Source organism: Daphnia pulicaria, chromosome 7 (genome assembly GCF_021234035.1).
Source record: "Daphnia pulicaria isolate SC F1-1A chromosome 7, SC_F0-13Bv2, whole genome shotgun sequence".
Classification (NCBI taxonomy): domain Eukaryota; kingdom Metazoa; phylum Arthropoda; class Branchiopoda; order Diplostraca; family Daphniidae; genus Daphnia; species Daphnia pulicaria.
In genome coordinates this window covers 2,200,931-2,228,274 of record NC_060919.1, presented here as the reverse complement: position 1 = coordinate 2,228,274, position 27,344 = coordinate 2,200,931, and the positions used below count along the sequence as shown (strand labels likewise).

Below are 27,344 nucleotides of genomic sequence, written 5' to 3'. Positions count from 1 at the left end.
TTGGCTGGTTGGTTATTCCGCACAGAGTCGGAAGAATGTTTGATAGAGTATAGGGGACGAAAGACAGTGTTTTGCAGAGCCTTGTACACGACGGTCGGGAGGTGGTTGGCCTCTCTCTGGTGTATTTTGTGTGTGTGTTTCAATTGACTTGAAAGAATCGAATTCTGTCATCATCATCATTGCCAAGTTTGTGAAGAAGAAGACCTCACCACCAACTCCTCAGCACCAGTGTTGTACAACCTTGCCCTAGGCTACGTGAAAAAAAGCCTAGCGGCCGAGTGTTGACGGCGACCGAGTCGGTCGAAGCACCAACTCGGTTCGCGTCTGTATTATTCGGACCGAATTTCGATTCTCAACTTATCAAAATAATCTCACTGTGATGTTGTGAATGGTTGATCATCGCACCTTGTTGGAATTCCTGCCGGGAAACCCTTTCGTCATCATGCCTGTTCGAAAACAAGGTAAAATGTTTTAATGTTTAAATTAGTTGTTTGTTTTTTTCGACCGGCTGAACCGTATAAATCTCGAGAGTGGGTTACATCACGAAAGAAAGAAAAAAGGGGAGATGCGGCTAATTAATGTCGCCGGATGGTTAGACTCGGTTCTGGTCGGTTAAATGAATGACTGGCCAGTCAGTAAAAACAAACAAACTGTCATGAAAGAAAAAAAAAGAAAGTTGAGAAAACATGGAGAAGTTGTACGTTTATTGGGTAAAAGAAGACGAAAAGTAGGAGGAGCTTGTATTTGGTGGATCGATAGCTCGGCGGCGGAGTGACCGGGGAGACTTTTGTGTGTGTGTTGACGTCATTGCTTGATTGATTTAACATTAAACGAAGCTTGTTGTTTCAATTCGCTTTCTTCAAATGAATCAGTCGAGTCCTGTTTGGTGTGTTTAAAACTTGTCGATGGATTTCGTTACAGAGGCTCATCGGGCGCTGGAGCTGCTGGAAGAATATCACACGAAATTGACGTCACCGCAAGACAAACAGCTGAGAGCGGCCATCGAACGCGTTATTGGCATTTTCAAATCGAGACTCTTCCAAGCTCTACTCGGTAAGTCTCACAACTCGTTTCATTTCTAACTATCTACTAAGGCTGTAGGTGTAGTAGTATATCGGAATGTGTGTTCATTCCGGAATCGTATACTCGGTTGCATTTGGTCGACTTCAATGTAAACCAGAAAATTGGATTAGTTTCACGCACGTTCGTAAGAAAACGGGGGAAAAAATTTGAAGACTGTCGAAGGGATCAGGACTCTGCTGTGGAAAGGAAACCTTTTCCATCATCCGTCCGGTCTCATTAATGTCGCCGTCTGTCGACTGTTCCGTCGATTCATCCCAACGCGGTCGATCGTCTATAGACCGGGCTCCTCTGCTAATAGAGCAGCACGGATGTTTGATTTTTTTCTTCTATTTCTCGTCGACATCCTTTTTGGCTCCGCCCATTTTCGCCGTATTGATCTCTTGCAACGGGAGTCTGCCGCCGAGGACTTGCGCCGCACACATACACAACAAGGAGCCGTAGTCCCGCGCGCGTCATGAGACTTGGAATTGTAAATCATGTGACATGGCGGTCTAATCGCGCACAGTTTCACCCGTACACACATGAGAATCGAGTAGCACAACGTCTCATCGATTTGTTATACACCCAAGATGGAAGACAATCTATCAGATTATCGTCTATTCTCGGACCGACGCCTCTTATCGATCGCATCCGTTCAACTATTTATTATACGAAGAGACGATGAAATAAAAGAGTAAAATTTTGTTGGGGGGGAGAGGCTCGTTATCCGTGCCATATTCCATAAACAATCGAGCTACTGGCAAGCGCATCTATTCGCAATGTTGTGATGTCGCCAGCAGGCCACACTATTAAAGTCCCCATGTTGCCCATTATTTATTCCCATCTGCTTGTAAACTGCCGTTGCTATTGGGTCGTATTAATCAAAAAGTTAAAGTGACGACTTCAAGTGTGTTTGTTTTTGCTTGTGCTCTTCAGGGTAACTCGTTTCATTAATTCACGAACGATGGAATTGATTGATTTCCTGGCAGACAAGTGCCACCATCTACCGATGGATGAAGACAACCAAAAAGTTGGTGAACCGATTGCTAGATGGCGTGGGTGTATTGGCCGATCGATCGATTTTCTCTTGTATTCACCAAAGAATAGTGGTTGGGGGGGTTCTTTTTTTAATGATTTGTTATTATGGTTTCCAAACCAAACAAGAATAAAAAGAAAAGCCTTTCTTTTTCTTCTGTTTTGTGTAGAATATAATACCGCACTCCCCGAAGATTATAACATCCATCAGAACTGGAAAATTGCTGTCGAGATCTATCAATTTTGGGCCGCTTCTTCCAACTATTCCGTTGGTCGCACACACAGACAGACAATCCCAGGACGATCCATAACGTTATTTCGTCTTGTTTTTCTTTCTGTCATTTTGCTCGGGAAACCAAACAGTCGAGTGGGACTGTGATTTAAAAAGGGAGAAGAGAAAAGAAAATCAGATTTGCATACACAAATCAAGTCATCGTTTTTCGATTCTTTCTAGACACACAATCTTCTCGGTCGAATGGACGTTGTGTGTGTTGCCGCTGCCGTCATCCAAAACAACACAAAGTCTAATTCGGAAATGTCAAAAAAGAAAAGTCCCTTATTTTGTTGGGTTATTTTTCATCGTCATACATTTTTATTCCGTGAATTATTTACTGCTCTGCGCTGGCAGCCATATATACATGGGTATTAGTTGAGGGGGGCAATCAAGCCCCGCAGTAGTCCGTCTTGGGTTTTTTGGAAGCCAACAACCGCGTCCGGATTAGTTTTGAGGCCCACGTCGTCTAATCCTCTGGATCCCCTTTTTGTTATTTATTTATTTCCCAAGAAAGGAAAAGTAAATAGGGAAACGATGTGGGCTGGTGGATTTTTACAAAAGAAGAAGAAGAAGAAAGTCTGTCGACCGACTGTTGCTGTTTTCTACTACCTAATCTGTCTATATGCAGAGACGTTGATGAATGGAAGGCGAAAGTGGATTTTCAAGAGCCACTGTCGATCGAGTAGAGCTAGTCGGCGCCGGCGCCGCTATATAGACGCTGGGTCCGTTTTGTGTGTGTGTTGTATACGAGTGAGGAGGAGAAGACCAGCATCAGCCGTTAGCAGATGTATTCGCCTCTTCCGTGGTGGTGGATGTTGTTGCCTTTCTCGTCGACAGGACGACGGCCTCGAGTGATCTTGTACCCGGATAAAATTACAAAACAAAAAGCACCGCAGGATTATTAGTATGTCCATCAGGGTCTATGAGTGATGTGATGGCTATCGAGAGGTCCCGGACGACAGGCCCCGGTTGGTGGCCATTATGATGGCCCTGTTCGGCTTACTTTGGCTAATGCGCATCCGAGCGGAAGTGAGAAAAGACAAAAGGAAATGGTCGTCCAATCATCCCGGATTGGACGAGCATCTATTACTGTTGCCTCCTCCAGTTTCATTCGCCGACTCCAAACAACAGCAGCAACAACAACTACAAGACGAGGAGGACGTGGTTGACGACGATGTGATCCCTCCGCCACCTCCGCCGCCTTTGAGGCAGAACGTGCAAATCCATCGCTCCTCTTCGTCCATCCATCGCGACAGTTTCCAGCATTTCCAGCAACATTACCCCATCTCTCAGCAGCCTCCGAGATTCTTCCAACAAGCTCAATCCTTCTCCCGTTCCGCTCAAAACTTACCGCTAAGCACCTTGGAGTGCACTTGTCCGACGGGCGGCGGCCGCCCAGCTGTCCGCCGGCCGGCTGTCCGATTTTGCGACGATCCATTCGGATTCTACTCCGCTCGTGGCGCTCAAAGTTGGAATTATTCGACTCTGCCACGCAATCGGCCGACGTCTCGATCCGCGCATGGTTGGTTATTCGGAATTCAATTAAGCTCCGGCTACTAGGATTGGTTGGCAGCCATACCGACACACACACACACACACACAAAAGTTTTCCAACAATGGAACGTCGACGACGACGAAATTTCCTTGTTTTTGATTACTTTTCTATTTGAAAGATATTAAGCCGTTGGCGCGTGTTGAATTTGATTGTTATGTACCTCAATTTATTTCAAATTGAGCGCCATTTCCATTCCATTAATGCGGCTGTCAAAACTAATTCCACGTTTTCCCCGTGTATAGACATTCAGGAATTTTACGAGCTGACGCTGCTGGACGAGACGAAAACGGTGCAACAAAAGACGGCCGAGACGCTGCAAATGGCCAGCAAATGGGAAACGGCTAATCAACAGTCAGGGCCGGCAGCCGTCATCATTCCGACGCGGTTCGGCGACAGCATTCAACAACAGTCGTCGTCTTGCGTCACGGCCGCCTCGACGTCGTCGTCGTTTCCGATGGAGGTAAGAACCAATAACCTTCGTTTGAATTTATTATTCGCAACTGTGGCGGGAGTGGGTGGCGTGTATAAAAAGCTAAAAAAAGCCAAAAGAAAAACCCCCTCTTTCATTTTTGATGAAGCGATGTGGGAAACGGAACTTGGAGAATCCATGAATAAGCTCAAATAAATCACATCCGAATGCGCGGCTTTCTTATTCGACTCCCGCTCATACGAAAAAGTTGAAGGAGAATTAGGCGAATCGCTCTAGGAAAAATGTATTCAACTTTTAAAGAGCATTTTTGGGAGCGTCGGCTTGTATCAAAAGCTCGACGATCGATTTCCCGCCCTCGCCCCCCCAACACACACACACAAACGCCATGTTGATTTTGATTTCGACATCAACAAACACCAGCAGCGCAAACGTTTTCCAAAGCTGATTGAAGCGTGTTGCGGGTCGACGAGCTGAACCAACAAGAGAGCTTCGGGATTGGCCGTTGCCACCTTGTTGACTTACACGTCCCTCCCAGATCTGAAAATCGTTGAATAAAAAATCATTCGCTATATTTACCCGCCGTTATTATTGATGAATTATTTTTCGAAATAAAAATCAACAAACTGTTGAATTAAAAAATAAATTAAAACCAACTTGGAACACGGCCGTGTCATTATCGATTAAAAAATTTAAAAAAGGAAAGTTGTTGGGACTCAAGAGTTTGACGCAACGGTTCGTTGCTCAATTCAAATACCCCGCCAGCGAGAGTTTGAGGATGAGCGTTTGCTCGTCGAGTCTTCAAACATAATGAGCGGCTGTTCATTGACGCCCAGACGAGCTTGAACTCACCCCGCACGGGTATTGATCCTCCTTCCCTGCCCGGCGCTGCGTGCAATGACGTCAACTACCCCATCGTCTTTTAAGTCGCCTACTAGACTTGGAGGAGGACCAGTGAAGATAATTTAATTTTTGAATTTGTGTTATGTGGGACCAGCACGAGACCAGTCCCTTTCTCGAGAAAATTAGAAAAGAGAATCGCTAACCGCTTGATGAGAAATGGCAAGTGCCCCCCTATATGTAGTGGGCGAGGGTGGAGAAGGCGAGTGGCGTTGTGTCACGCACTTACCGGCTTTAAAGAGAGACAATCACGTTTTATCGTCGGCCAATGAAATGTTATTCGACTTAAATGCACTACGCTGGTGAAAGCTCATTTGAAGGAAACACGTTTTACGAGGCTGGATTGCTGGATAAGGGTACGAATCTCTTTGGGTTGGCCACCATCACTATATACTCTACGTTTCGTTAGTGCGTAGCCCAAGGGCGCCAACTCTCTGTACACTGGATACCGTTGGGGGGATGGGCGGACGAGAGTGTATTGTTGTTGATTGTGGTTTTACCCCTCAAACCCTGAGGTTGTTGCCATGCCAAGTAAATAAAAAAAAACCCTGGCAAACAAGCTTCTGGGTTTAATGGTTCAACAAACAGCGTGATAATACACTCATTTGTGACAATCACGCGGCTCTTGTGTTTGAGCTGCGTGCGAGGAGGAGGAGGCCATCGATCGAGAGCCGGGGCGAGCGGCTACTTACTTACATCTCCAAATGGCATCTCTTAGACCATCTTATCTCTTCTTCTTTTACTATTCTTTCTCCACCCTTTTTTACTTTAGAAATGCGGATTTCTATTTCTGTTTTTTTTTTTTTGCATCCGCCGAGGAACTGGGCGGTCCCGGAAACAGTTGGCTGTTCCCTGGCGCGCGCTTCTTTTGTACCAGATATATATACAGTGAGACTATGTTTCACGGAGAGAAGCTGTCACTCCCGATGGGGGCTGCTGCTCCGCCCGGGTTGTACGTTTTTACCACAGGGAAAAAAGAAGAAGAAAAAAGTAGGCAAACTTTTTTCTTTTGTTGTTGTTGTTGTTGCAACAACAGTCGCCGAAAAGTCTAGAAGATGTTCTTCTTTTCTAAAGGCAACGTTGCGCGATTTAACTTGATGGCATTGAGAAAAAAAAAATCAATAGAGCACCGAGTACTATAAATACGTACGTAGCTGCTAGTGTACACGCTAGTAGTGACTTTTTTCCTATTTCTTCGACTTGTTATACGCATTGATCAAATATTCGACAAGTCCGACGTTGGGGTGGGCGGGCCGATGAATAAAAGATGGACCCGAAGAAGATGGTTCGTACCGTTTGATTTATTTACAAAAAGCTGGGCGATGGGGATTAGCTGTAGAGCTCGTGCTGGATAGGCTAATTGGCCCCACCTGGATTGCCCAAGAAAGGATTTGTGAGTCTGTATCCGATCGATCTTTGCACACTTTTACCTACGGCTGTGTTGGTTAGATTGGACGGAAATGAGTCACTTGTGTATTTGAAAAATAGAAAAACCGGAGCCAAAATGTTTGATGCGACGCCATCTGATGCCTTTTGCGTTTCCCAATGTGTATATACACACATTTACGTAAGCAGACGCCGAGAGAACTGGGAGAAAAGTCTCTACCCACAACACGCAGGCCAAAAAAAAAAAAAAACCCGAAAATATAAATACATTGTGGAATGGGATGTGTATACGGTCGAGCGTGTCGTGTCACGATCCTCCGTGAACTTTTTTTTTCCCCTTTTTTTTATTTCTTCTTATTTTTCTTGGCCGTTCTGGTGGGCGGAAAAAGAAGAAGAAAAAAAGTCGCTCACGGAGAGCTGTGCTGGCCGCCATGACGACGGCCGCGGGAAACTTGACAATCAGCCGCCGACCCCTGTGTGCCAGTGAGTAGAGAGAGAGAAACCCGCGAGAGACTCGCCTGAGTAAAATTAGTCTCGCTTCAGTCGCAAACAATCACGGTCACGCTGGCGGCCAGCTCCGGCCAACGGACACACGTACCGGGCGCAAAAAAAAAGTAAAAGTCGTGCGGGATTTTTTTGTTTTCTTCTTTCTGTCAAGCGACGTTTAAAAATAAAATATTTTTCGCCCGCCCCGACAGTCTTGTGTGTGTGTTGCCCAGCAAACAGTCGGCCCCTGGTCTACGTGTAGACGGACACAAGTCGTTATCATCGTCGTGGCTGCTGTCGTGATGTTGTTGTTGACTCGGTGCGTTGATTAAAAAAAGGAAATTCGAAAGAGACATACCCACCCATCCAACACGCAAGATGATCGATTGGGTTTCCATCGTCCGACAATCGAATCGACGCTTTTCCAACTGCATGTATTTCGTGCCGCGATCACGACGCCATCGACAAAAGCGCGAACGAGTCCTAGCACATCCGGCAGCAGCAGCAGCAGCTCCTGTCTCGTTGGAGGCAGAAGACCCGGCCGATCGATGCGAGCACAAATGCAGCACCAGCTGTTTCAAAGTAAGAAGAAGACGTTCTCTCTTCTTTTGGCAGAAAGAAGATGGGCGATTGATTCTATATGTGTGTATATAGAGAAAACGATTTATTGACCGATTTCCGAGAGAGAGAAATCTACTTAAGATTGCATAGATAAAGAACATGGTGAGGTACCAGCGTGAGCAGGTCTATTTCACAATTTCTTTTGAGAATTTTTTCTCAACACAAAAGATCACACTGCCAATATATTTATAGTCGAGAGCAGACTCTTCTAGACTGCTCAGACTGCCAGTGTGTTGACTGTACTGTGTGTGTGTGTGCATGTGTCTCTCTGTGAGAGTGATCGATGTGACGGCCCGCCGGCCCGAATCGTGTTTATTGTATGTGTGTGTGTGTTTTGACTCTCCATACATCACATTGGGGGGAGGGCGGGGAAATGACGCCATTTCTTATAATACGGTCGTTTAGGATTGTGTGTGTCGCATATCTTTTAATAGTGTGTGTGCGTACTCGAGTGTCAAAACTATAAGCTTTTTTGGTAAACGATCTATTTTGATTATTTTTTTGGGCGGGAAAGACAAACACAAATTGATGGATCGTTTTAAGCAACTTTGGGATTGGTAACTTACCTTTTCCGACGTATCGATTGGAAACTAATCAAATTTTATGTTTTCTTTTCACGACAGAGCCCACGACATCACGGGACTAGGGGACGACAGGACAACGATCCTATGGTGTCGGTTGACATGGTGGACGGTCACGGTGTCAACGAGTCGGTCATTTCGGCGACAGAGAGGATCGTGATCCAGCAACAGTCCAATAACCTCAAGGTATCTATATTCCATTTCTGACACCTTTCAATTTGCGTCTCGTATTGACCTTTTCCTTCTCACGAACGACGTCGTGTGTATTTTTATCAGCCGATCCTATTTCCCCCGCTCTGCTACTATTACCCACTATATTTATATAACCCACCCACACACGGATAGGATAGGAAGACAAAATGGCCGCCGGCTGTGTAGAGACTAGATTCTAACCCGGATGGGAAACTTTGGATATATCCTTGAGGAATCCCAGATCTCGTCTTGGGTGTCGTTACGCCTGAATCCACCACCGTCGTTCCGGCTCATTGAACACCTCCGGGAATGTGTCTGTAACGGGAGCGCGCACACGCAAAAAGAGGCAAATGACTTTTCGATTTCCCTCGGCTCTTCTTATCTCTTCGGGATAACATCTCCCACCCCCTCACCGTATATAGTATACTGTTTATCCATAAATGAAGACCCCCCCCCCCCATCTTTTTTGAGATCTTCTTATATAATGATGCGAGACACACATTCTGCAGTTTTATCCGCACGGCAGATCCGGATTTATTGATACTCATTTTTCATTGCCAGCAGAAAGTCATTAGGATTGTCCCGGTGGAATATATATACGCCAAGTCTATTTCGTTGGACCGTTTAATAATACTTGGAATGCAGTTAAGCGCATAATATCAACAGGTCATCAAGGAGGGGGGATTCGATCGACAGAATATCCTTCCGTCGACACTGGAATCCAATTATTTCTCAAGTGTTTAGAGTGTCTGAACGTGTCAAAATGGGGGGGATGAAAAGCACAAGATGTGGGTGTCGGGAGGAAATAAGGAGTTATTCGAACGAATTGGTTAACCGAGCGGAAACATCGCCGCCATTGTCCACGCATCGTTGAATTCACGTACAGTCAATATAACCCGAAAAAAAATGCCTGGACGGAATTTTTCTGCTGGAGGATTTTATGTGGTCTTGGAAATCTCACACTTTTTCTCCGTGTCGTTGTTGGCTTTGCCAAGAGATGTCAGGAGCTTACTGGAATGTACCTGGAAGGCGAAGAATAAGCCGAGAAAAGGGAAACCTGTTTTCTTCTTCTTCTTTTTCAAAATCCAACGATCCTCCAGTTACTTTCTATTCATGTGAGACCCTTAATGCCCGAGGGGGAAAACCTGGACATTTTTTTCCTCCTCCTCCGCAGCATATTGGAAGTTTTTAGGCTTTTTCTTTAGACATTTCTCCCCCATTCTTGTTAGTGGCCATCAGTCCGAGTGAGAAGGCAGTGGCGATTGGATCATTTTTTCTTTCTTATTTGTTGGGGGTTCACAACTTGTTATAATAATAATATTTGATTATTTTGGTTTCTATGGAAAATGGTTCGAGTGTGCCAATGACAGTAGCAGTAGTTGGAAGGCTGTCAAAGTAGTAGCGAGAGAGAAAATTCAGTTGTGTATACCGAACGCGTCGAGTTTGGCTTTTTCAGATCCGGCTAGTGACGTTGTGTGTGTTTCTTTTTTTCATTTTTTTCTTTCCCAATTTGTTGGGATCTTTTTTTTTTTATTTGTGACGAGCTTTTTGGGTTGTTGTACTGTGTGCTCCTGCCGGATGGTTTATATTTGCCACTGCTGCTGCTGGTCGGCGTGTGAGCTGTGTGTGTCTGGAGCTTATTTTACTGTGCACCGGTGCAAGTGATCAGTTGCAGGCGAGTTTTCGCAGCCGACGCTCGCGCCATTTTTTCCCCCGTTTCTCCATCGAAACTCTTGATGCTTCCAAACGCCGGTTTTTGAATTCAATATAACACCTCGATATAAATTACCAGCCATCTAGGATGAAAACACGACGGAAGGTAAAATCTTCAATCAATCTACGAAATCAATCCCCACGAATTAATGTCTTGCGTTTTTATTAAGAACCTTGGCAGTTTTCTATTTTGTTTTCAATTGTGTCTGCGCGCATCATCAAGACGAATTTAGCGATAGATTTGGCAATGCTGTGTTGACGTCACCTACCAATAGCAGACGAGTTCCATGTTCCACACCCATTCTTTTATATTTTCTCTCTCTAGTCTCCCCCCCGCCAAAAAAGAAAAAAGAAAAAAAGAAAAACTCGCCCACGGTGTGTGTCTGTTGTGTAGTTTTTCGGTATCTATTGAAAAAGGAAAAAAATAAAAAAACTTCCATAAGAGAGCAGCACACGGCAGTACAGGTGTCCAAACCGGAAAAGGGCCACCCCATGCAATTAGATAACACACACACAGTTTGCTTGGTGGATGTTTCGTGTGTTGGCAGCTCCCAAAAAAAGTTTCTAGTCTCACTGGTCGGCTTCCAATTTTTCCGTTGGTGGCAGTTTTTAATTTTAAGCCTTGCAAATTTAACTTTTTTTCTAAATAAAAAATTGCGTCATAGTGTTGCGTTAGTGATTTGGAAAGGCGTGACTTTTTTTTTAATTAAAAAAACATTAGGAAAAAGTTAAAAATAAAAATTCCGTTTAGTCCGGCCTTGTTTTTTAAATAAATCTATCGACGCCGTCTGTCTGCTGTTGTTCATGTGGCAAGATGGCCAAGAACGATTGGTGGCGAAAGTGGAAATCGACTTGGTCTGTGAACGCTGCCGTAAGTTTTTGTCGTTTCCTTTCTCCTGTTTTTCATGTTCGGGTATTTTCCCTATCGGATGCCGTTAAAAATGAAAACCACAGACTTTCGTATCCCCTCCCCCCCTATGTCGTGTGTGGGAAATTTCGGTCGGCGTCCGTTGGTTAGTTTCGTGATTACCTCTATCTCCCCTCCCTCATCAACATTTCACGGCATTGTTTCCTAGCCAAACAGAAAATGTTTACCTTGCATTGTGTCAATATTGGATACTAAATGATTGGAGAGGAAAGTCACAGTTGAGAAACAGTCGCTCTCCAACTTGACTGTAAACACTTGTGTGCCAGTTCTCCCAACGGTCCTGTGACAGTTAATTTTATCAGCTCAATAACGTGTGGCAAACAGTTGGGGTTTGTGTGACCCTCCTTCGCAGTGCTATTTCAACCTGTCACATCATCAACGAAGCAATGCATTTACTTGATTAATAATTATTGAACCACCAAATGTTGTTTTGACTAATGCTGAAATTCCTCTTCTCTTTGGCAGATTCAATCTCACCTGTCGCCCGGATTGGTCGTGGATAAGCATGTGAGTATATAATAACGCGTGGAATATGTCTAAACGATTATATTGAAATTCCCTTTTATTGTGTGACGCAGGCGAACGGAGGCGATGAATCGGCGTGGGATTACGAGGAAATTATTCTCGAGAGAGGCAGCTCTGGTTTGGGATTCAGCATCTCGGGTGGAACTGACAACCCGCACATTGGCGACGATCCAGCCATCTGTTTGACGAAGATCATCCCGGGCGGTGCGGCTGCCATCGACGGCCGCATGAAGATCAACGACGTCATCTTGAAAGTGAACGATGTGTCGGTGGTGAACGTTCCCCATTCAGCTGCAGTCGAAGCGCTCAAAAGGGCCGGCAACCTCGTCCGTTTGGTGAGTCACCCTCTAGAGACCTTCGTCTACGTATTTATTCGTATAACCTTTCTCTTTTTTTTCGGTTTGGTTGTCTACACAGAGCGTCAGGCGACGCAGACAGCCCCGATCTCCTCGCATCGTCGAAATTGAATTGTGCAAGGGCAACAAAGGACTGGGATTCAGCATCGCGGGAGGCTCGGGAAATCAACATATTCCCGGCGATAATGGAATTTACATTACCAAGATCATGGATGGCGGAGCGGCTCAAGTTGACGGGCGACTCGCTGTCGGCGACAAATTGATTCTCGTCCGGAATTTACCCGTACGTACCGTCACAAAATAAAACAAACAATATACTAAAAATCAACCTTTTGTTCTATACAGTTGATGACGGAGAAAAATTTAGAAAACGTTTCGCACGAGGACGCCGTTTCGGCGCTCAAGTGCACGTCAGATCGCGTCGTATTGGTCGTGGCCAAGACGGATGCGCCTCTAGCGCCGATGCAAGTCGTCGGACAGCCCCCTACTACTCTCCTGCAACAAACGCCTCTACTCTCACAGTCGGCCGTCAATCTAACGACTCACCACTCGCATCAGCCTCCGTCTCCTAATCCAGGACTCGGTAAGTTATTCTAAAAATTTTAGTTTGGTCGAGTGTGTGTGTCTGATCGGAATACTGATTGTGGCCGACATCTTTTTATTTGGCAGCGCCTCTTGACGTCAGCGGTGCCTACGATCCGATCGAAATTCCTGGTGCACTTCAAGTTTCGACTCCGCGGGCCGTTAGCGAAGAAGACATTGCCAGGTAGGCGAAATGTTGTACAATGTCGTAGAAACTATTACAATATCCGAAAAAGTTAAGGCGAAATTGGGGTCAGGCGGTCAGTGTCGACGAAGAGAACGGGTAATCACGTGATGTGGCCATTTTTATTTTCCAGGCATGGTATAGTAGAGTGTGCGTGCAGTCTCGCGTTTGTTGTTCCCACATGCAGTGTTAGCCAGTAACGAGCAGCAGCAGCAGCAGCAGCCGCCATTATATATTTAGAAGTCGCAGCAGGAAGGGTGTGGTGTGTGTGTGTAAACGTGCAGCAATCTGTTGGTGCCCCTCAGTCGGTGATGAGTCGCGTCCAGCGGCAGTTGGGATATACTAACACACACACAATTTTCTCGTTGAAATAAATAAGGGAGGGGTGTTTGTATGTATGTGTGTGTGACGTCACAGCAACGGCCACCCAATAACACGATCGGATTTTTGTGTGCGCGCCTGGCGTCGTTGCTCGGAAAGTGTCGTGCAGCTGTCGATCGTTCGACAGACGGACCGAGTGTTGTTAACCCTCTGAATTACAGTGTAGACCAAGTGCCCAATGGCCAAGAGCAACAAGAGTCTTGACGATTCGGCCAAGAAATCGGTGAAAAAGAAGAAAACGATTCGCTCGTCCGACTTGGTTCAGTGAGAATAAAAAACCCAAATATTTTAACGTATTTTTCAAATTCTTTTTTTCCAGACCAACAACGGAAAGCGGTCTGGTTACACCCTGGGCTCTTATTGTGTGTACAGTTCATATTGGCAGCTGTTCCGTCCCCCCCTCACCCACCCTTCCTCCTTTTTTTATATTTTGTGATGGTCCATTGAATTGGCCAACGGCCTGTATGCGCGCCGATGTGCGTAATGTCTGTTATTCGTCGCACGAAAAAATCCGTACGGTGAACACCTGGGGAAGAAGAAGAGTCCTTTTATAGAGGCGCATTGACTATGCATAAGCCCAGCATAGTCTGGATCTTATTGGGATGAGAGAAGAAGATGGCCAAGTCAGTTGGGTTGGAGACAAAGGTCCTTTTTCAGAAGGAAGAAGGTGCGGCCCTTTTTCTCTCTCAAGATGTTTCCTCTTTGGGGCGCGGCAAACTGCGGAAGGGAGCACTTTAAGCCACGACGGATATTGGATACTACCGTGCAACGAGGCTTCATTTGAATATCCCCCTCCTTTTCTTTTTACTTGGCCAGGAAAAACCGTAACAGAGAAAAAATATCGTTGACGTGGCATGGGATTTTCTCTTTGATCGCGTTCGTGCGTATGCGTGCTGACGTCAGACAGAAAAAATATTAAGCCACTTGTGTAGACGTGTGTGAATTATGGCGGTAGCGCTCGGCGGCAGCGGTCGTCACGGGTCATTTCAAGGCGAAGGGGGGTGAAGAATCCATTCGTGTCAGCCGGAAGAAGAAAAAAGAATCATTATTATGACTGTAGAAAAGAGGCTATCATATTATTTGTCGACAAGAGTTGCGCTCGTATCCGCGCAGTCGCGATATCGATCGCCTGATTCTGAGATCCATCCGCCGCCGCTGCCGTAGGAAACGCATTATAGGTTGGCGCATCTGTTTTCGTGTTAATTGGTTTGTCGTCTTCACTCGGTTCGGCGTCTCGGTCGTTTTTAGCGGGGGGGTTGGCGTCTTTTTTATGTGTGTGAGCGACAAGTTGAATTTAAGTGTGTGACGTGTTGTTTTCTTCTCTCAGGACTCCTCGATCTGTGGTGCTATCGAAAGGAACGACCGGATTGGGTTTTAACATTGTCGGTGGTGAGGATGGCGAAGGCATTTTCATCTCGTTCATCCTGGCCGGCGGTCCAGCTGACGTGAGCGGCCAACTCCGACGTGGAGATCAAATCCTTTCCGTCAATGGACACGACCTCAAACATGCCACTCACGAACAAGCGGCATTAACACTCAAGGTAGGAATCCAACAACAATTCTTTTGATTTGGCTCCCGATTGGACCCAAGTGGGCATCATCTCCTTTTGTTCGTGCCCGTCATACGGCAAGAGGAGAGAGAGTATCAGCACAGCACACACAATGATGGGCGTCGGTCCTTATCGATCGCTTCCCCTTCCTCCAACCTACTACTGGGCATATACACCATACACAGTCCCGTCCTTTTTTTTCCCTTCTGCGCAGGGAGCGGGCAATACTGTCACGCTGTGCGTTCAGTACCGACCTGAAGAGTACAACCGCTTCGAAGCCAAAGTCCACGAACTCAAACAGCAGATGATGACCGGCACCCTGATGAGGACCTCACAGAAACGATCCCTCTACGTCAGGTAATCACATCGAAATCTATCCACCACATTGGAATAGATTTGTTTTTAACTTGATTTGTTTTTAATTTTATCCAGGGCCCTTTTTGACTACGACCCCAACAAGGACGACGGACTGCCCAGTCGTGGCTTGTTTTTCCGCTACGGAGATATTCTGCACGTCACCAACGCCTCGGACGACGAATGGTGGCAAGCGCGACGCGTGTTGGCCACTGGCGAAGAGGAGGGTATTGGTATCATTCCCTCCAAGAAAAGATGGGAACGGAAGCTGAGAGCTCGTGACCGTACCGTCAAATTCCAGGGCAAAAGTCCTACTCAAGATCGGGTAAATATGCCTTGAATTTATAAATCCCCCCCCCCTCCACCCTCCAAAAAATTGAAAACAAAACAATTTTTCCATTATGATTTTCTCTCAATTTGGCTTTATTCGGGGCAGTCTCCTTTTATTTAGTTGTCATTTCCCAACCGACACCGCTCTTTTTTCGTTTGGTTTTTCCCAATTTGACACAATTGATTGGGGAAAAAAAGGTTCAGTTCTTTTTGATATCCCTCGCCGGATGTACGGAAGCACAACCTATTGATTATTATCTTTCCCTTGTTGAGGATTTTTTTTTTTCTGGATGCACGTCTGGCTGGGTGCCGCACAGCTTTTTTTCCTCAGTTCTCATTTTCTTTTTCGTGGGCGACGAGATCTCTATATATATTTTTATTTTTTAATTCCGTCCCTGAGAGCACTTGTGTGTATCTTATTTCCAGTAGATATACGGATACGGGAAACTAACGCTGGCTTATCTCGGTTTCCTTTGATTCGATTTTTTCTTTTTTTCATTTATTTTACACGCTGCCATACCCATCTAACAAAAAAGGACGGTTGAGAACCACAGACAGATATTCAAGTTTGATTTACTTTATTTATTTACATTATGATTATCGTTTTCCGGTAAAAAAGAAAACCCCAAAAAATTTTAGTCTTTTTGATTCGCCGAATCGTCCCATAAATATAAACAGTTTATAATAGTCATATGACACCAGCCATATTTGTTTGTTTTTTTCATTTTTTTGGTAGTCGTGTCGGTAGTAACTGGCATCCATGTTGATGATGATCTCTCTCTCTCCTTATTTATCTCTCGCCATACCACCAATATCTTTACCCCTATACTACATATATTTGGGGGAGGGCGGGGGACGTATTTTTGATTTCATTTTTTACCTTTGATAGTTTTATCTCACCAACAAATATATATTGTAAGTGTGTTAGAGCTTTCTTGGGCCTATCTTGTTGTGCTTGTTTCCTCCGTCTCTTCTGTCTCTTGATAACTTTCGCAACTCTCTTGATCCTCCTTTCTCTCTCTTTATGACACTACCATCTGTTTTGTTGGAGAGTTGTTGTTGCGTGAGGAGGTGGCATTCCGTCAAAATACCCTTGTGTGATGGTTGTTATCGTTGTTGTGTGTGTATCGAATCAGTCAAATTAAAAAGGACTTGAACCGACACCAATTGAGAACGAATTTTGATGAAACATTTTCCTGGCACAGTTTTTCTTTTGTTTATCATTCACGTTGATTCCGTTTCGTGTGTAGCAATCTACTTTGGAGAGGAAGAAGAAAAATTTCATCTTCAGCCGGAAATTCCCATTCGTTAAGAGCCGCGAGGATCAGTCCGAGGAAGGTTCAGATCAAGAACGTGAGTTTTGACACGCAACAATTTTATTTTAAACCAATTGATTTTTGATTCAACTTTTGTTTTTATTTCAAAACAGCTTCAGCAATGACACCATCAGAAAGTGACTCCACCAGCCTTAGTAAGTTTTAATTCATTCTAGAGCTTTTATTTGTATCCCATTAATTAATGAATTGCATCAACAGAAGAGGAAGCTGTTTTCTCCTACGAGTCGGTTCAGCAAATTGAAATGACTTACACCAGACCAATCATTATCCTTGGTCCACTCAAGGACCGCATCAACGACGACCTCATCTCCGAGTTTCCCGAAAAGTTTGGCAGTTGCGTCCCTCGTGAGTGAAACTTGAGTATACCTTTATGAGTGCCTTAACGCTAAGATTATTATTATTATCCCACGATAAGATACGACTCGGCCGAAACGGGACTACGAGGTTGACCAGCGGGACTATCATTTCGTGGCCTCCAGGGAACAGATGGAAGCCGACATTCAAAACCACCTCTTTATCGAGGCCGGCCAGTATAACGAGAATCTTTACGGCACTTCTGTCGCATCCGTTCGGGAAGTAGCCGAGAAGGTATTACAAAACAAAGTTTGCGCCTTGGCCATTTGGTGATTTTATTGGCTAATTATTATCGCGTTCAAAGCAGGGCAAACATTGCATCCTGGATGTCAGCGGCAACGCCATCAAGCGGCTCCAAGTTGCTCAACTCTACCCCATAGCTATTTTCATAAAACCCAAATCAGTAGAGGCCATCATGTGAGTAGTAGTCCACTTTACGGCGTATGAGCTTAATAACTCACTTCCTTTTTCTTATCTATTATGTGTTTAGGGAGTGGAACAAGCGGATGACGGAAGATCAAGCCAGAAAAACTTATGACCGAGCCATGAAACTAGAGCAAGAATTTGGCGAGTACTTTACCGGTAAGCATATTCATTTTTAAAATTGTTTAATATTGAAATGTTGGGTGCTGAGTGTTTTGGTTTTTTCCAGCCGTTGTTCAGGGCGACACACCGGAAGAAATCTACGCCAAAGTCAAGGAAGTGATTCGAGAGCAATCCGGTCCCACGGTTTGGGTTCCAGCCAAAGACAAACTTTGAATTGCCATCGTCTTCATCAAAAGAAAAACTTGTTTTTGGACGAAACTTCTTGGGTCGTCGATTCTCCATCCTTTTTAACTTTTTAACATCAAAACGACAGATCAGAAAAAAAATCCACCATTTTTATAGCCCATCTCGCCGTCATTTCTTCTTCAGCGATGCTGATAGCACCGACCTGATGACTATACAAATTGCATGCCAATCCTTCCTTCCTTCTTTTTTCTTAGGATTTTTAAAAATTGTTGACTTGGACGAAATTCCTTGTTGTTCATGCATTTCTTTTTCCAATTCTGGACAATGACTCCCTTTTCTTCTTTTCTGTGTATTTTTCTCTCTCCCCCCTGATTAAAGAAAAAAGTTAATTACTGTGAATATAGAAAACCACAAGAACAAAAACCAACAAGCAGATAAAAAGCTGGGACATTTTTCCGGTCAAAAAGAGGAAAAAGAAAGAAATTCGAGTGGATTTTTCGTTGCTGCTAACAGCTGCTGCCAAACGTTCCATCACGTTCTTATTTGTTAGACCTGTTTCAAATGTTTAAGAAAATGCGCCATGTTCTTGATAACCAATCCATTTTATTGTTGCTTCTCTCCCCCCGTCCTTCTAGAGAATGTATTTACTTGCCTCCTTTTTCTGACGAAAATTTTCATCTAAACAAAAATATTTGAGACGATGTGGTTGTTCAACACGTCGGAGAATATTGGGCCCTGTCCTATTTTTCACATCGTTTGAGGTTGTAGACCTCATCTACAACACGATGATTGAAATCAGCTATTGACAAACATTTATGAGCTCTGACGGGCCTCAGAAATGACCCAAGTTCTTTGAAAGAGAATTGCTGATGATGACAAGATCCGTTACATCCCTCCTTTCCCGTTTTCCTTTTTAAATCCTCCATGATTGTACAGTGTTCTTCATCAAGATTGTCTCCCTTTCTCTTGTTTGATCATAATAATAATGTATGAGAACGAGTTTATTGTGTACATGCGTGAGAGTGTGTTTTGAAACAATGGATAGAAGAAGAAAATAACCATTTTAAATAGCCTCGCTGTCAGGAAAAATAAATACGGACGTGGTGTGTGCTCCCTCCCCCGTCCTCACACAAAAGCTTTTCTCGTTCGTTCGTTCGTACTGTATATTGAATAGAAACGAACATGATCAAACTACAAAAGCAAACATGAAACGAAAGACCGAAAATAAATAAAATTTGCAAAGAAAACACAAACTGGAATGACTAGGAAAAAGTTCAGTTCCGGTCAGTTGCGACCGATTCGAGTAATATCTAACAGGGGAGACAATTCGCCATACTCGGCCAATAAGAATTGCGGGATTCCTCGTTGAAAAGGAGCCGTGTTGGTAAAGTTTCCATCTAGTTGGATGATCCGACTTGGAAATTCAAGTTGTAACGTGTGATTGAGACAGCGAGTGTTCCTGGAACTCCCCCACAGAAGCGAAGACGCCATGGTTGCACCCAATCCATTGAGTCTCCACGTTAGTACGCGAAATACGTCCAGGTGCTTGTTGCGTGTCAGAAACGAGCGGATTTGCTCAACGTCCCAGTCCAAATGACCTAGCTCCAGTCGACTAAGATTCGGTAAGATTGACACCAAGTGTTCGAGTTGCGGCGTCATTAAAGGGGTGCGGAAAATTTGAAGGTTTTTCAGTTGACTCTTCCCAGACGCCCGGCGTAGTTCACAGACGTGTTCAAATAGTTCGAAACGCTCGAAACTACATTCGTAGAAAACGAGCGACTCTAGGGCTGGGCAAAAGATGAGCAATTTTTCGAACCGGGTCCATTCCATATCTTGTGCTTCAACCAATTGTAGACACCTGATGGTCATCCCGTTTCGTCGTAGAAAGTCTTCAAAATGAATGTCTAGCGATCCACCGCGAAAGTTGACACTCAACAGCGTCAATTTAGGCAAGAAGCCCAAGGTTTGAACGCTGTAAGTGAATGCACTGTTGAGCGAAAGCCATTCAACTCCGGGGCACATTTGCGACAGCAATTCGAGATGTCCGGGAGTGAGGAGATCAGTTGCTCCGAAGGCGACTGTTTTCAATGCAAACTTGGGAGAGACGGCTGCGTTAACGGAGCAGTACCACAATGTATCGGCTATGCTGTCGTAGAGTAAAACGCTCAGAGAAGGCAAACCATGAAGCAGCAGAGCCGCACCCGGTGGACTGACTTCAGTCTTCAACATGATGACGGTATGAAGGCGTCGACAACAAAGTAACCAAGCAATTCCTGTAGAAACATAACACAGTGGCTTGAAATGGATTGGAAACAATTCAATTTGTCGTAAAATACGAACCAGTGTTGGTGACACCAGTGTCATTCAATACAATGCTCTCCAAATTGGGGCAGTTTTGACCCACAACTGCAATGACGGAATCATTACACTGTTTGGGCAAGGCCAACACTTTCAACCTTCTTAGATACTTGAGGATATGACAGAGAATCCCTTGAGTAATGACAGATTGGTCTGCTCTTTCCATGTACAATTCAGTGAGATTTGTGCAAAGGGGTAGTGTCAAAATGGCAGCAATTGTCACCTACAAAAATAAAATAAAAAGTGATTTACATTTTTAACTATTTTTAGTGGTTAAAACATTTACCTGTTCAAGGCAAAGGGGCATCACAAGTATCTTGAGGTTTCTTGGAATAAATGAACCGACGTAGACCAATAACTGTCGTCCAACCCTACTTTGTTCATAAACCACGTCTATAGTATTCAACATCTGAACAACGAAATCATCCACAAGATTGCTGGGTATTTTGTTGGTGATGCAATCTCTGGCTGCTTTCATGATTTCATCTGAGCTGGCACGATGAATCTTCTCTGGGGAGTCATGTAGTCTGTGTAGTGTGCAAACTGCCCAAAAAGCAGTAGCTTGAAGACTCAGCTGCTTAAGGCTCAATACATTAAGTCCGTAATGAGGTTGAACTAAACATCCTTTCAAAACACGATGCATGAAATCTGATTCAAGTTGCATTTTCAAACAAGGCAATCTGCTTAGATATAAAATGACTGCTCAACACATCCTCCCAACACAACTTATGCTGTATACTCTTACAACACAAACGAAGGCATGCCAAATTAAGTCAAATCACATCAACAACAAAGAACAAAACGTATATGTTTGTGTAGACTGTAGATCTGTCAGACGAAAGCGCTCCACAGCGGAAAATAAAGGAATTACATCGTTTTTAAAAAACCCGAATGCACTTTTTTCACGGAATCTGGCATAGATGTGCTAATGACGCGAGTGTCTAGAAGTCTAAACTCTAATTTCGAAATTTTCGCCATGTTATTCCGAAACGCCATGTGAAAAGGTTTTCCAAATTCGTTACGGAATTGCGGTGTCGATCTACATATTTAGCATTGAAATTTAATGGTAAATTCTAGTTTGGATTTCTAAAATTTAATTAATCCTAGACGTTGCTGTGTGAATTTACAGACAATCCGGCATATAATTTCCACTTGGCCAAATAATCGATCACGTGGACTGAAACTGCTTTCCATTTTGCCGAAATGTCGTCCGTTGTTAGCTGTACCTGTTCGGATGTACGTCCCATCTCACGCAGAAACACTACAGAGGTAGTAGAGTAATTTTGATCAATTTCCCTGCAATTATGCAATAGATTTTATTAGTTGGTGTTCAGGTTGAAGATCCCTTTGCTTAACTGTTGCAGAATGTGAGAACTTAACGAATTCTGAGCTCCATGGCTGGCATCATGGGCACAGTGGTTTTTTTGCAGCCAGCTGTTGGCGGGTCGAGGCGTGATCGAGTCAAGTTGAGCTGCTGCAGCTGCATGCAGTTTATCGAGCTGGTGTTATCCTGAAGTGTCATTGCAGGAAGACTTTTTGAAATGGTAAGTTGATTGAATTTATTGGTTGTAACTTGGCAAGTCTTGCACCTTTTTTTTTAAATTCAACTGACAAGTAAACTCTGATCTGATGTAGACAATTAATTACAAGCTATTTCTTGCTTCCAAATAATAGTTTCTGTGAAAGGCATCAGATAGCGATCAGCTTCCTTTGAGTTATTAACTTTCATCTGATCAAACTTCTCTTCTTCTTAATAAAAGGAACTTAAGCCATCCAATCTAGGACTCCCATCAAATCGTGCAGGCTGCATGGAAGTCACATTTACCTTTGCTGTGAACATCATGAACACATACACTATTTGAAGGTGACAATCTTATCCAGTTATAGATTTTAAAATGAAAATTATGCTTTGTATTCATTGGTTAGTCAACATTTTGGGATTTTGTCAAGTAAATAGCTATTTCCTTTAGGGTTGTGTTCTGTTATGGATTATTTAAGGGGAGTTTGTTGTATGCAAGAAAGGCAGATTCTTAAAGAAGCTATGTTTATTTATTCCACTGTAAAGTTTAAATGAATTTGTATTTAAATCTTAAATGAGTCATCTAGTTTCATGTAAATTTATTAGTTTAAGTTTCCACGATAGGTATAAGATAATGTTGCAATATAATATTTGGGTTGAATATTTGAAGTGATATGTAGCATGTTTTTTTAAATTTCATATTTAATTCCAATGATGCTGAAGATTAATTTTACTTCGATTATAGATTCATGTTTACTTAGCAGTGGTGTTGCTCTCCAATATGGCGTGTTGTTGCAGCCTATGGTGGTGAAAGATATCTGCATCAAGTTGCTGTTCCTTGTGCATCCAAGGTGCTGGTTTGTGCTACAGAAGTGACATCCAATATTGTCTTTAATTGCTATTTGTGTCTTTGCAGTTTACCTTTATATATTGAGAAGGAACAAAAAAGAATGGCAATACGGGGAGATTTATGTCAAACAAATAATAAACATGTCCAGGATGGGGGAATTAGGAGGAATTTGGGTTGGGTATTTGGTTATGATGTACTAAAAATAGTAAAGTATATTTTTAATGAATAAGTATGTGCCAAAATCAGTTGTTATCCTATACCTCCCCCACTTACACATCCATTCCTCAAACCCCATAAGCACCAACATCAAATTCCACATCCACTCACATCTATTCATAAAACTCCACAATTTCCAACATCAAATTCACACAAGTATTGTAAATCCATGAACAAATAAAATATTTAGCTAAAATATTCAGTAAAATTAATTTATCATGGAACACTTACAAAATAAATAATTTATTAAACAGAGCGTCCGGTTCATGACAATTTTTTTTTTGTGCGAGGCTTTTTAGAAAGCAATCCGCCAACCAATTTGACAAAAAGTGATAGTTTGTTTTCACGGAAATTGCGTCAGATGGTAAACAAAAATTCCTAGTTAAAAAATATCATGTAGAAATTAGCATCTAGTCTACTGGTGCAAATCCCGATTCTTCAAGCTTGATTAATTTATATGATGTGTTCAAAGCTATTGAGGCCTTTGAGGGTAGCTAAAAAATTGAACTAATCCACTTTTTCTGAATATTTTGGTTTTAGATCACTTTGTTGTTTTTGGATTTTCTTGTGATCTTTCTTCAAAATATTCTGATAAAGCGAATTAGTTCAATTTTTTGGCTACCTCCAATAGCTTTTAACACATCATATAAATTAATCAAGCTTAAAGAATCGCAATTTGCACCAGTAGACTAGATGCTAATTTCTACATGAGATTGTTGATCTAGAAATTTTTCAACCGTCTGACACAATTTCCGTGTAAACAAACTATCACTTTTTGTCAATTTAGGTGGCAGATTGCTTTCTAAAACTCGCACATGCAGTGTCGGCGTAGATCCAGGGAGATTACCTGGAAATGGAAGAGGAGAGAAGAGTGCGAGGCAAGTTTTACTGGGGAGCGATTAGTCATACTAGGCTTCCGGGTTAGACTCATGACCCTCAGATCATGCGCCTTCCAAGTCCCCGTTCGACCAGAGCCCTCCCCTCCTCCTGGTTTCACAGCGGGTGAGTGACCACCGGCGGGCGTTGGTTAGTGGTTAGATAGGGAAACGGGGCCACAGAAAAGAAGGGAGCCCAGAAATGCACTTGTAATTTAATCGAACTACACAATTTATCAGTCTTGGATATTCTCTCGTCGGTTTTCAGTTTCACCAATGGAGTCCATGATCAGTAGCGAAGGATTACCCTGTAAGCAGTTAATGAACATTTATTTGGATGACAATAATTTTCAATAAGATTGTAGTGACAAAAAGCAATACCTCAAATCAAGAGGGACTGTGTAAGGAGCTTAATAGGGAGATTCAAGGGTAGTAGCAGCCATTGGGTTAGCAAACTAGGGACCTTGACACCTTGTTGACTTTCTTGAAAGAACATTACTTTTCATAAAGTCTGTCATGCAAATTTAGAAACCTGAAGGTTAGAACCTGTAAATAAAAAAATAAAAAAATGTTTTAAAAATAAGTAAAAGAATAATCAAACAGTTTGAAGTATATACTCACGCAATATTTTTCTCGCCAAAATCACCATCTCGTCCAAGGAAACGCCATCACACATCGCGAACAGCCAAATATCTAAAGGGTAAAACTCCGTGCTATGTTGACAGCAGGGTAGTAGAAGCCGATTGTGGTTAGTCGAATGATGCTGGCCGCCTAAAAGATGTTCATGTAGGCCGCATCTTATCGGTCATTACCTAAATGCTTAAATCAAGAAACAGAATGTAAACAAAATTTAAATTTAGTGACATGACAATGAAGTTACACAGGTAACACCAATCAGCTTTCCTAAGCAATCCAGAAGATGGAATGAGTCAAGTTCGATGACAGAACGAATGATCCGCGTTCAATGTGTGGCCAATGGTCATTGCCTTATTTTGGAGGGATAACCAGATGCCCCACTTTGGTCTTATAGGCAACATCTAAATAAGAAACCAAACAATCGTTAAAATTGCTATTAGTATGACAACTTTTCTAAATTCAATGTAAACACAACTTACAATGATGATAGCATGATCACAATATTTAATCTCTTTTTTTGTTGTTGACAAATAGGGAGATTCAAGGGTAGCAGCCAATAACGGGTTAGCAAACAAGGAATCTTGTTGACTGTGAGTCCTTTTTCTTGAAAGGAAATAACTTCTCATACAGCATCAGTCATGCCAATTTCGAAACCTGTAAATAAAACAAAAATTCATATTAGACCGCAATTAATAAAGTTCAGTAACATGACAAGTGAACTTACACATGAAACCACCAATCAGTTATCAAAGATTCTCTAGAAGATGGAATGAGAGTCCTTTTTGGGGTCGGTGATCTAGCAAGTTCAATAGAAACAGCCAATAATTAAGATTAATCCAAATGAAACATGAGAACAATATATGTTTTAGCATGAAATAAAGCTAGTGTTGGTTTTTACCTGTATCATTTCGATAAAACATTCAGTAGAATACAATGAGTTTGAACAAAATAGTTGACGGTAGGCTACACGACTTTCACGTTTCCTCTGACTGTAAGTTGATGAAAAACATTGGTTATCCAACATGTAAACGGAATAGAACACATCACCGACAAGTAACAGACGAAATCACTCGAATTTACCTATGAAATCATTGGTAATTTCAAAGAAAAGATAACTTAACTTTTGACAGCAAAACGCCATGGGCCCATAACTGACACAACAATAAACACGCCATCTATTTGACACGTCTCAAAACTCAGTATTTGAAGGACTGGTCTTAATATACCCATAAAACTTGAAATGCGCATTTTTAATCGCTTAAACCTAGTTTGAAATCTTGAGAGCAGTACAGGGAACAAAGTTCACTTGCTAGTTTTGTGAAAATCGATTAGGTGTGATTTAAACGAAATCCAAAATTTGGCCAAAATCGAGAATTTTCCTGAACTGTAGTTCAGGAAAATTCTCAACACCGGAAGTACGAAAACGTAAAAAAAAAAATCATGAACTTTACCTCAAATTTGACAAGGATCACGAATATGTGGTTCTTTTGTGCGTCAGATGAGTATTTACTGAACTACTGACTGAAATGAGAAAACCGGAAAATTAAAAAAATCAATTTTTCAAAAAATCTATCAATTGAGCTTTGTTGCTGATTCAATAAATGTTAGTCTTCACTAAAAATACCATCTCAACAACTGCCGATAAATGTTTTAGAGATGTGTAAAGTAAATAAAAATAACTGCAGAAAATTATGCAATTAAGGTAAGCCGTCTAGCGTTAGAAAGAAGAAATGTAAACAAACTCCGCTTTCGGTCACGTACACTTAAATAAGAGTAAAAACATCAGAAACATCAATACTTACGCAATATTATTTTTACTAAATCATCAGTTCATCACCATCTTCTAATCACCAACAGCCAAACACTGAACTTCAAATAGTTAGTTAGTTACCAAGACACCGTCATCACACATCACAAACTGTCGTCTCAAGCAAGGTTCAAAAAATAATTTTACACTCTTTACTTGAAGCGTTTTGACTTTTCACGAGTTGTATTAACTGAAACTGGCTGACTGCTGACTAAACAAAACAATTAGTCAATTAAGCTTAGAAATATGCTTAGAAGACAAAAAAAAACATTCGGGGTTGCCACACAAAGGATGTGCGACATACGGGCCCCGCTATACGGGCCCCGACATACGGGCCCTCTTTTTTTTCATGCGACACACGGGCCTAAAAAAAGACGACACACGGGCCTATTTTTTAATTGGAAATAAAAAGATGAGTTGAATACCTACTATGCGTAATCGAATTATTTACATTACATAAAGGGAGCTGGAATCGATGAAAAAAGAACACAGTAATTGGGATTCCGCTAAATGCTGATCAGAATAGATACAGACATGAAGCTGTATCGAAATTGCTGGCTCGTAGCACAACCAGCTTATAAAATGAATGTAGAAATAAAATGAGATAAAGTAGGTAGAGAAAAAAATAGTCTTAATCAGACTCGTCAAGACCATTGGCATTCCGGAGTTCTCTTAGTTGGGCCCTGGAGAACTTATGCGTGAGATTTCCAAGCGCCTCCAACAGTTCTTTAGATGAAATGGGATTATCGGCCCGGCTATAGGAAGCCCACAGTTCCGTCAGGTGGTGCTGCTTCGACTCTGCGTTTTTGTTCAACCGTCTCAGGGCCTGTTCTTGGGAAAGGAGCTTGGCCGTCATTGGTATTTTCTCAGCCTCGTCTTTCATCTTGAGAATGAAAGTGACGAGACTGATAGATGAAGGCCCTAGAATCACTATACTCATTTAGAAGCTTAAGTCTACCACATTCTCCCTCTCTCCCCCTTATTACTGTTGGTAACTTGCGTTACCAATTCTTCATTTAACATTTAACACATCCATCAACTACCAGAAGAATTTCAAAATTTTCAAAATTTAGCTTTGACGGGATTCGAACCCGGGTCGCCTGGACCGAATGGTTGAACGCTATCCACTTAGCTAACTAGTAGACACAATCGGTAGAACAATATGAGTTCCGTATTCACAGCAATTACTTCTTTAATATATAAAAAAAAACTTACTGGGCGTCCACGTCCACGTTTAA

General features: G+C 42.7%; 3 protein-coding genes and 1 long non-coding RNA gene across 9 annotated transcripts in view; 2 read left to right on the top strand and 2 right to left on the bottom strand.

Annotated features, from left to right (window-relative positions):
• Nucleotides 1–27,344, top strand: part of LOC124349621 (LIM homeobox transcription factor 1-alpha-like) — a 947,038-nt gene that overhangs the window by 617,515 nt on the left and 302,179 nt on the right. The gene's annotated exons all lie outside the window — the stretch shown is intronic.
• Nucleotides 19–18,845, top strand: LOC124349441 (disks large 1 tumor suppressor protein-like). Of its 6 annotated transcripts, none has more exons than XM_046800044.1 (19): nt 19–461; nt 922–1,053; nt 4,169–4,386; nt 8,370–8,513; nt 11,626–11,667; nt 11,739–12,020; nt 12,103–12,324; nt 12,387–12,624; nt 12,711–12,807; nt 14,516–14,729; nt 14,953–15,095; nt 15,171–15,417; nt 16,673–16,775; nt 16,852–16,893; nt 16,958–17,104; nt 17,175–17,347; nt 17,421–17,530; nt 17,604–17,695; nt 17,766–18,845. In XM_046800044.1, exons 1-19 carry the CDS (start codon nt 389–391, stop codon nt 17,870–17,872), a joined length of 2,826 nt encoding a protein of 941 aa, XP_046656000.1. In that variant the 5' UTR covers nt 19–388; the 3' UTR covers nt 17,873–18,845. The 6 variants fall into 6 exon arrangements, with proteins under 6 accessions (XP_046656000.1, XP_046655999.1, XP_046656003.1 ...); XM_046800043.1 differs by having other exon boundaries at nt 20–461; nt 17,418–17,530; XM_046800047.1 differs by lacking the exons at nt 19–461; nt 922–1,053 and adding an exon at nt 3,821–3,893 and having other exon boundaries at nt 17,418–17,530.
• Nucleotides 18,995–21,034, bottom strand: LOC124349617. The gene is made up of 3 exons (XM_046800369.1): nt 20,490–21,034; nt 20,186–20,426; nt 18,995–20,118 (listed from the first exon to the last, which is right to left on the bottom strand). Exons 1-3 carry the CDS (start codon nt 20,865–20,867, stop codon nt 19,130–19,132), a joined length of 1,608 nt encoding a protein of 535 aa, XP_046656325.1. The 5' UTR covers nt 20,868–21,034; the 3' UTR covers nt 18,995–19,129.
• On the bottom strand, nt 23,945–24,634 carry LOC124350316. The gene is made up of 4 exons (XR_006920754.1): nt 24,544–24,634; nt 24,285–24,482; nt 24,045–24,209; nt 23,945–23,971 (listed from the first exon to the last, which is right to left on the bottom strand). It is a non-coding gene; the product is annotated as an uncharacterized LOC124350316 (long non-coding RNA).

Excerpts from the sequence above, each read along its gene's own strand:
- LOC124349441 (XM_046800043.1), top strand. The coding sequence starts at position 389 with ATGGTTGATCATCGCACCTTGTTGGAATTCCTGCCGGGAAACCCTTTC. Across the intron at positions 14,730-14,952 it reads AAGCGGCATTAACACTCAAG|GGAGCGGGCAATACTGTCAC; the intron begins GTAGGAATCCAA and ends CCTTCTGCGCAG. Across the intron at positions 17,348-17,417 it reads TTCGGGAAGTAGCCGAGAAG|CAGGGCAAACATTGCATCCT; the intron begins GTATTACAAAAC and ends TCGCGTTCAAAG.
- LOC124349617 (XM_046800369.1), bottom strand. The coding sequence starts at position 20,867 with ATGCAACTTGAATCAGATTTCATGCATCGTGTTTTGAAAGGATGTTTA. Across the intron at positions 20,427-20,489 it reads TGCCCCTTTGCCTTGAACAG|GTGACAATTGCTGCCATTTT; the intron begins GTAAATGTTTTA and ends TTATTTTTGTAG. Across the intron at positions 20,119-20,185 it reads CACTGGTGTCACCAACACTG|GAATTGCTTGGTTACTTTGT; the intron begins GTTCGTATTTTA and ends ATGTTTCTACAG.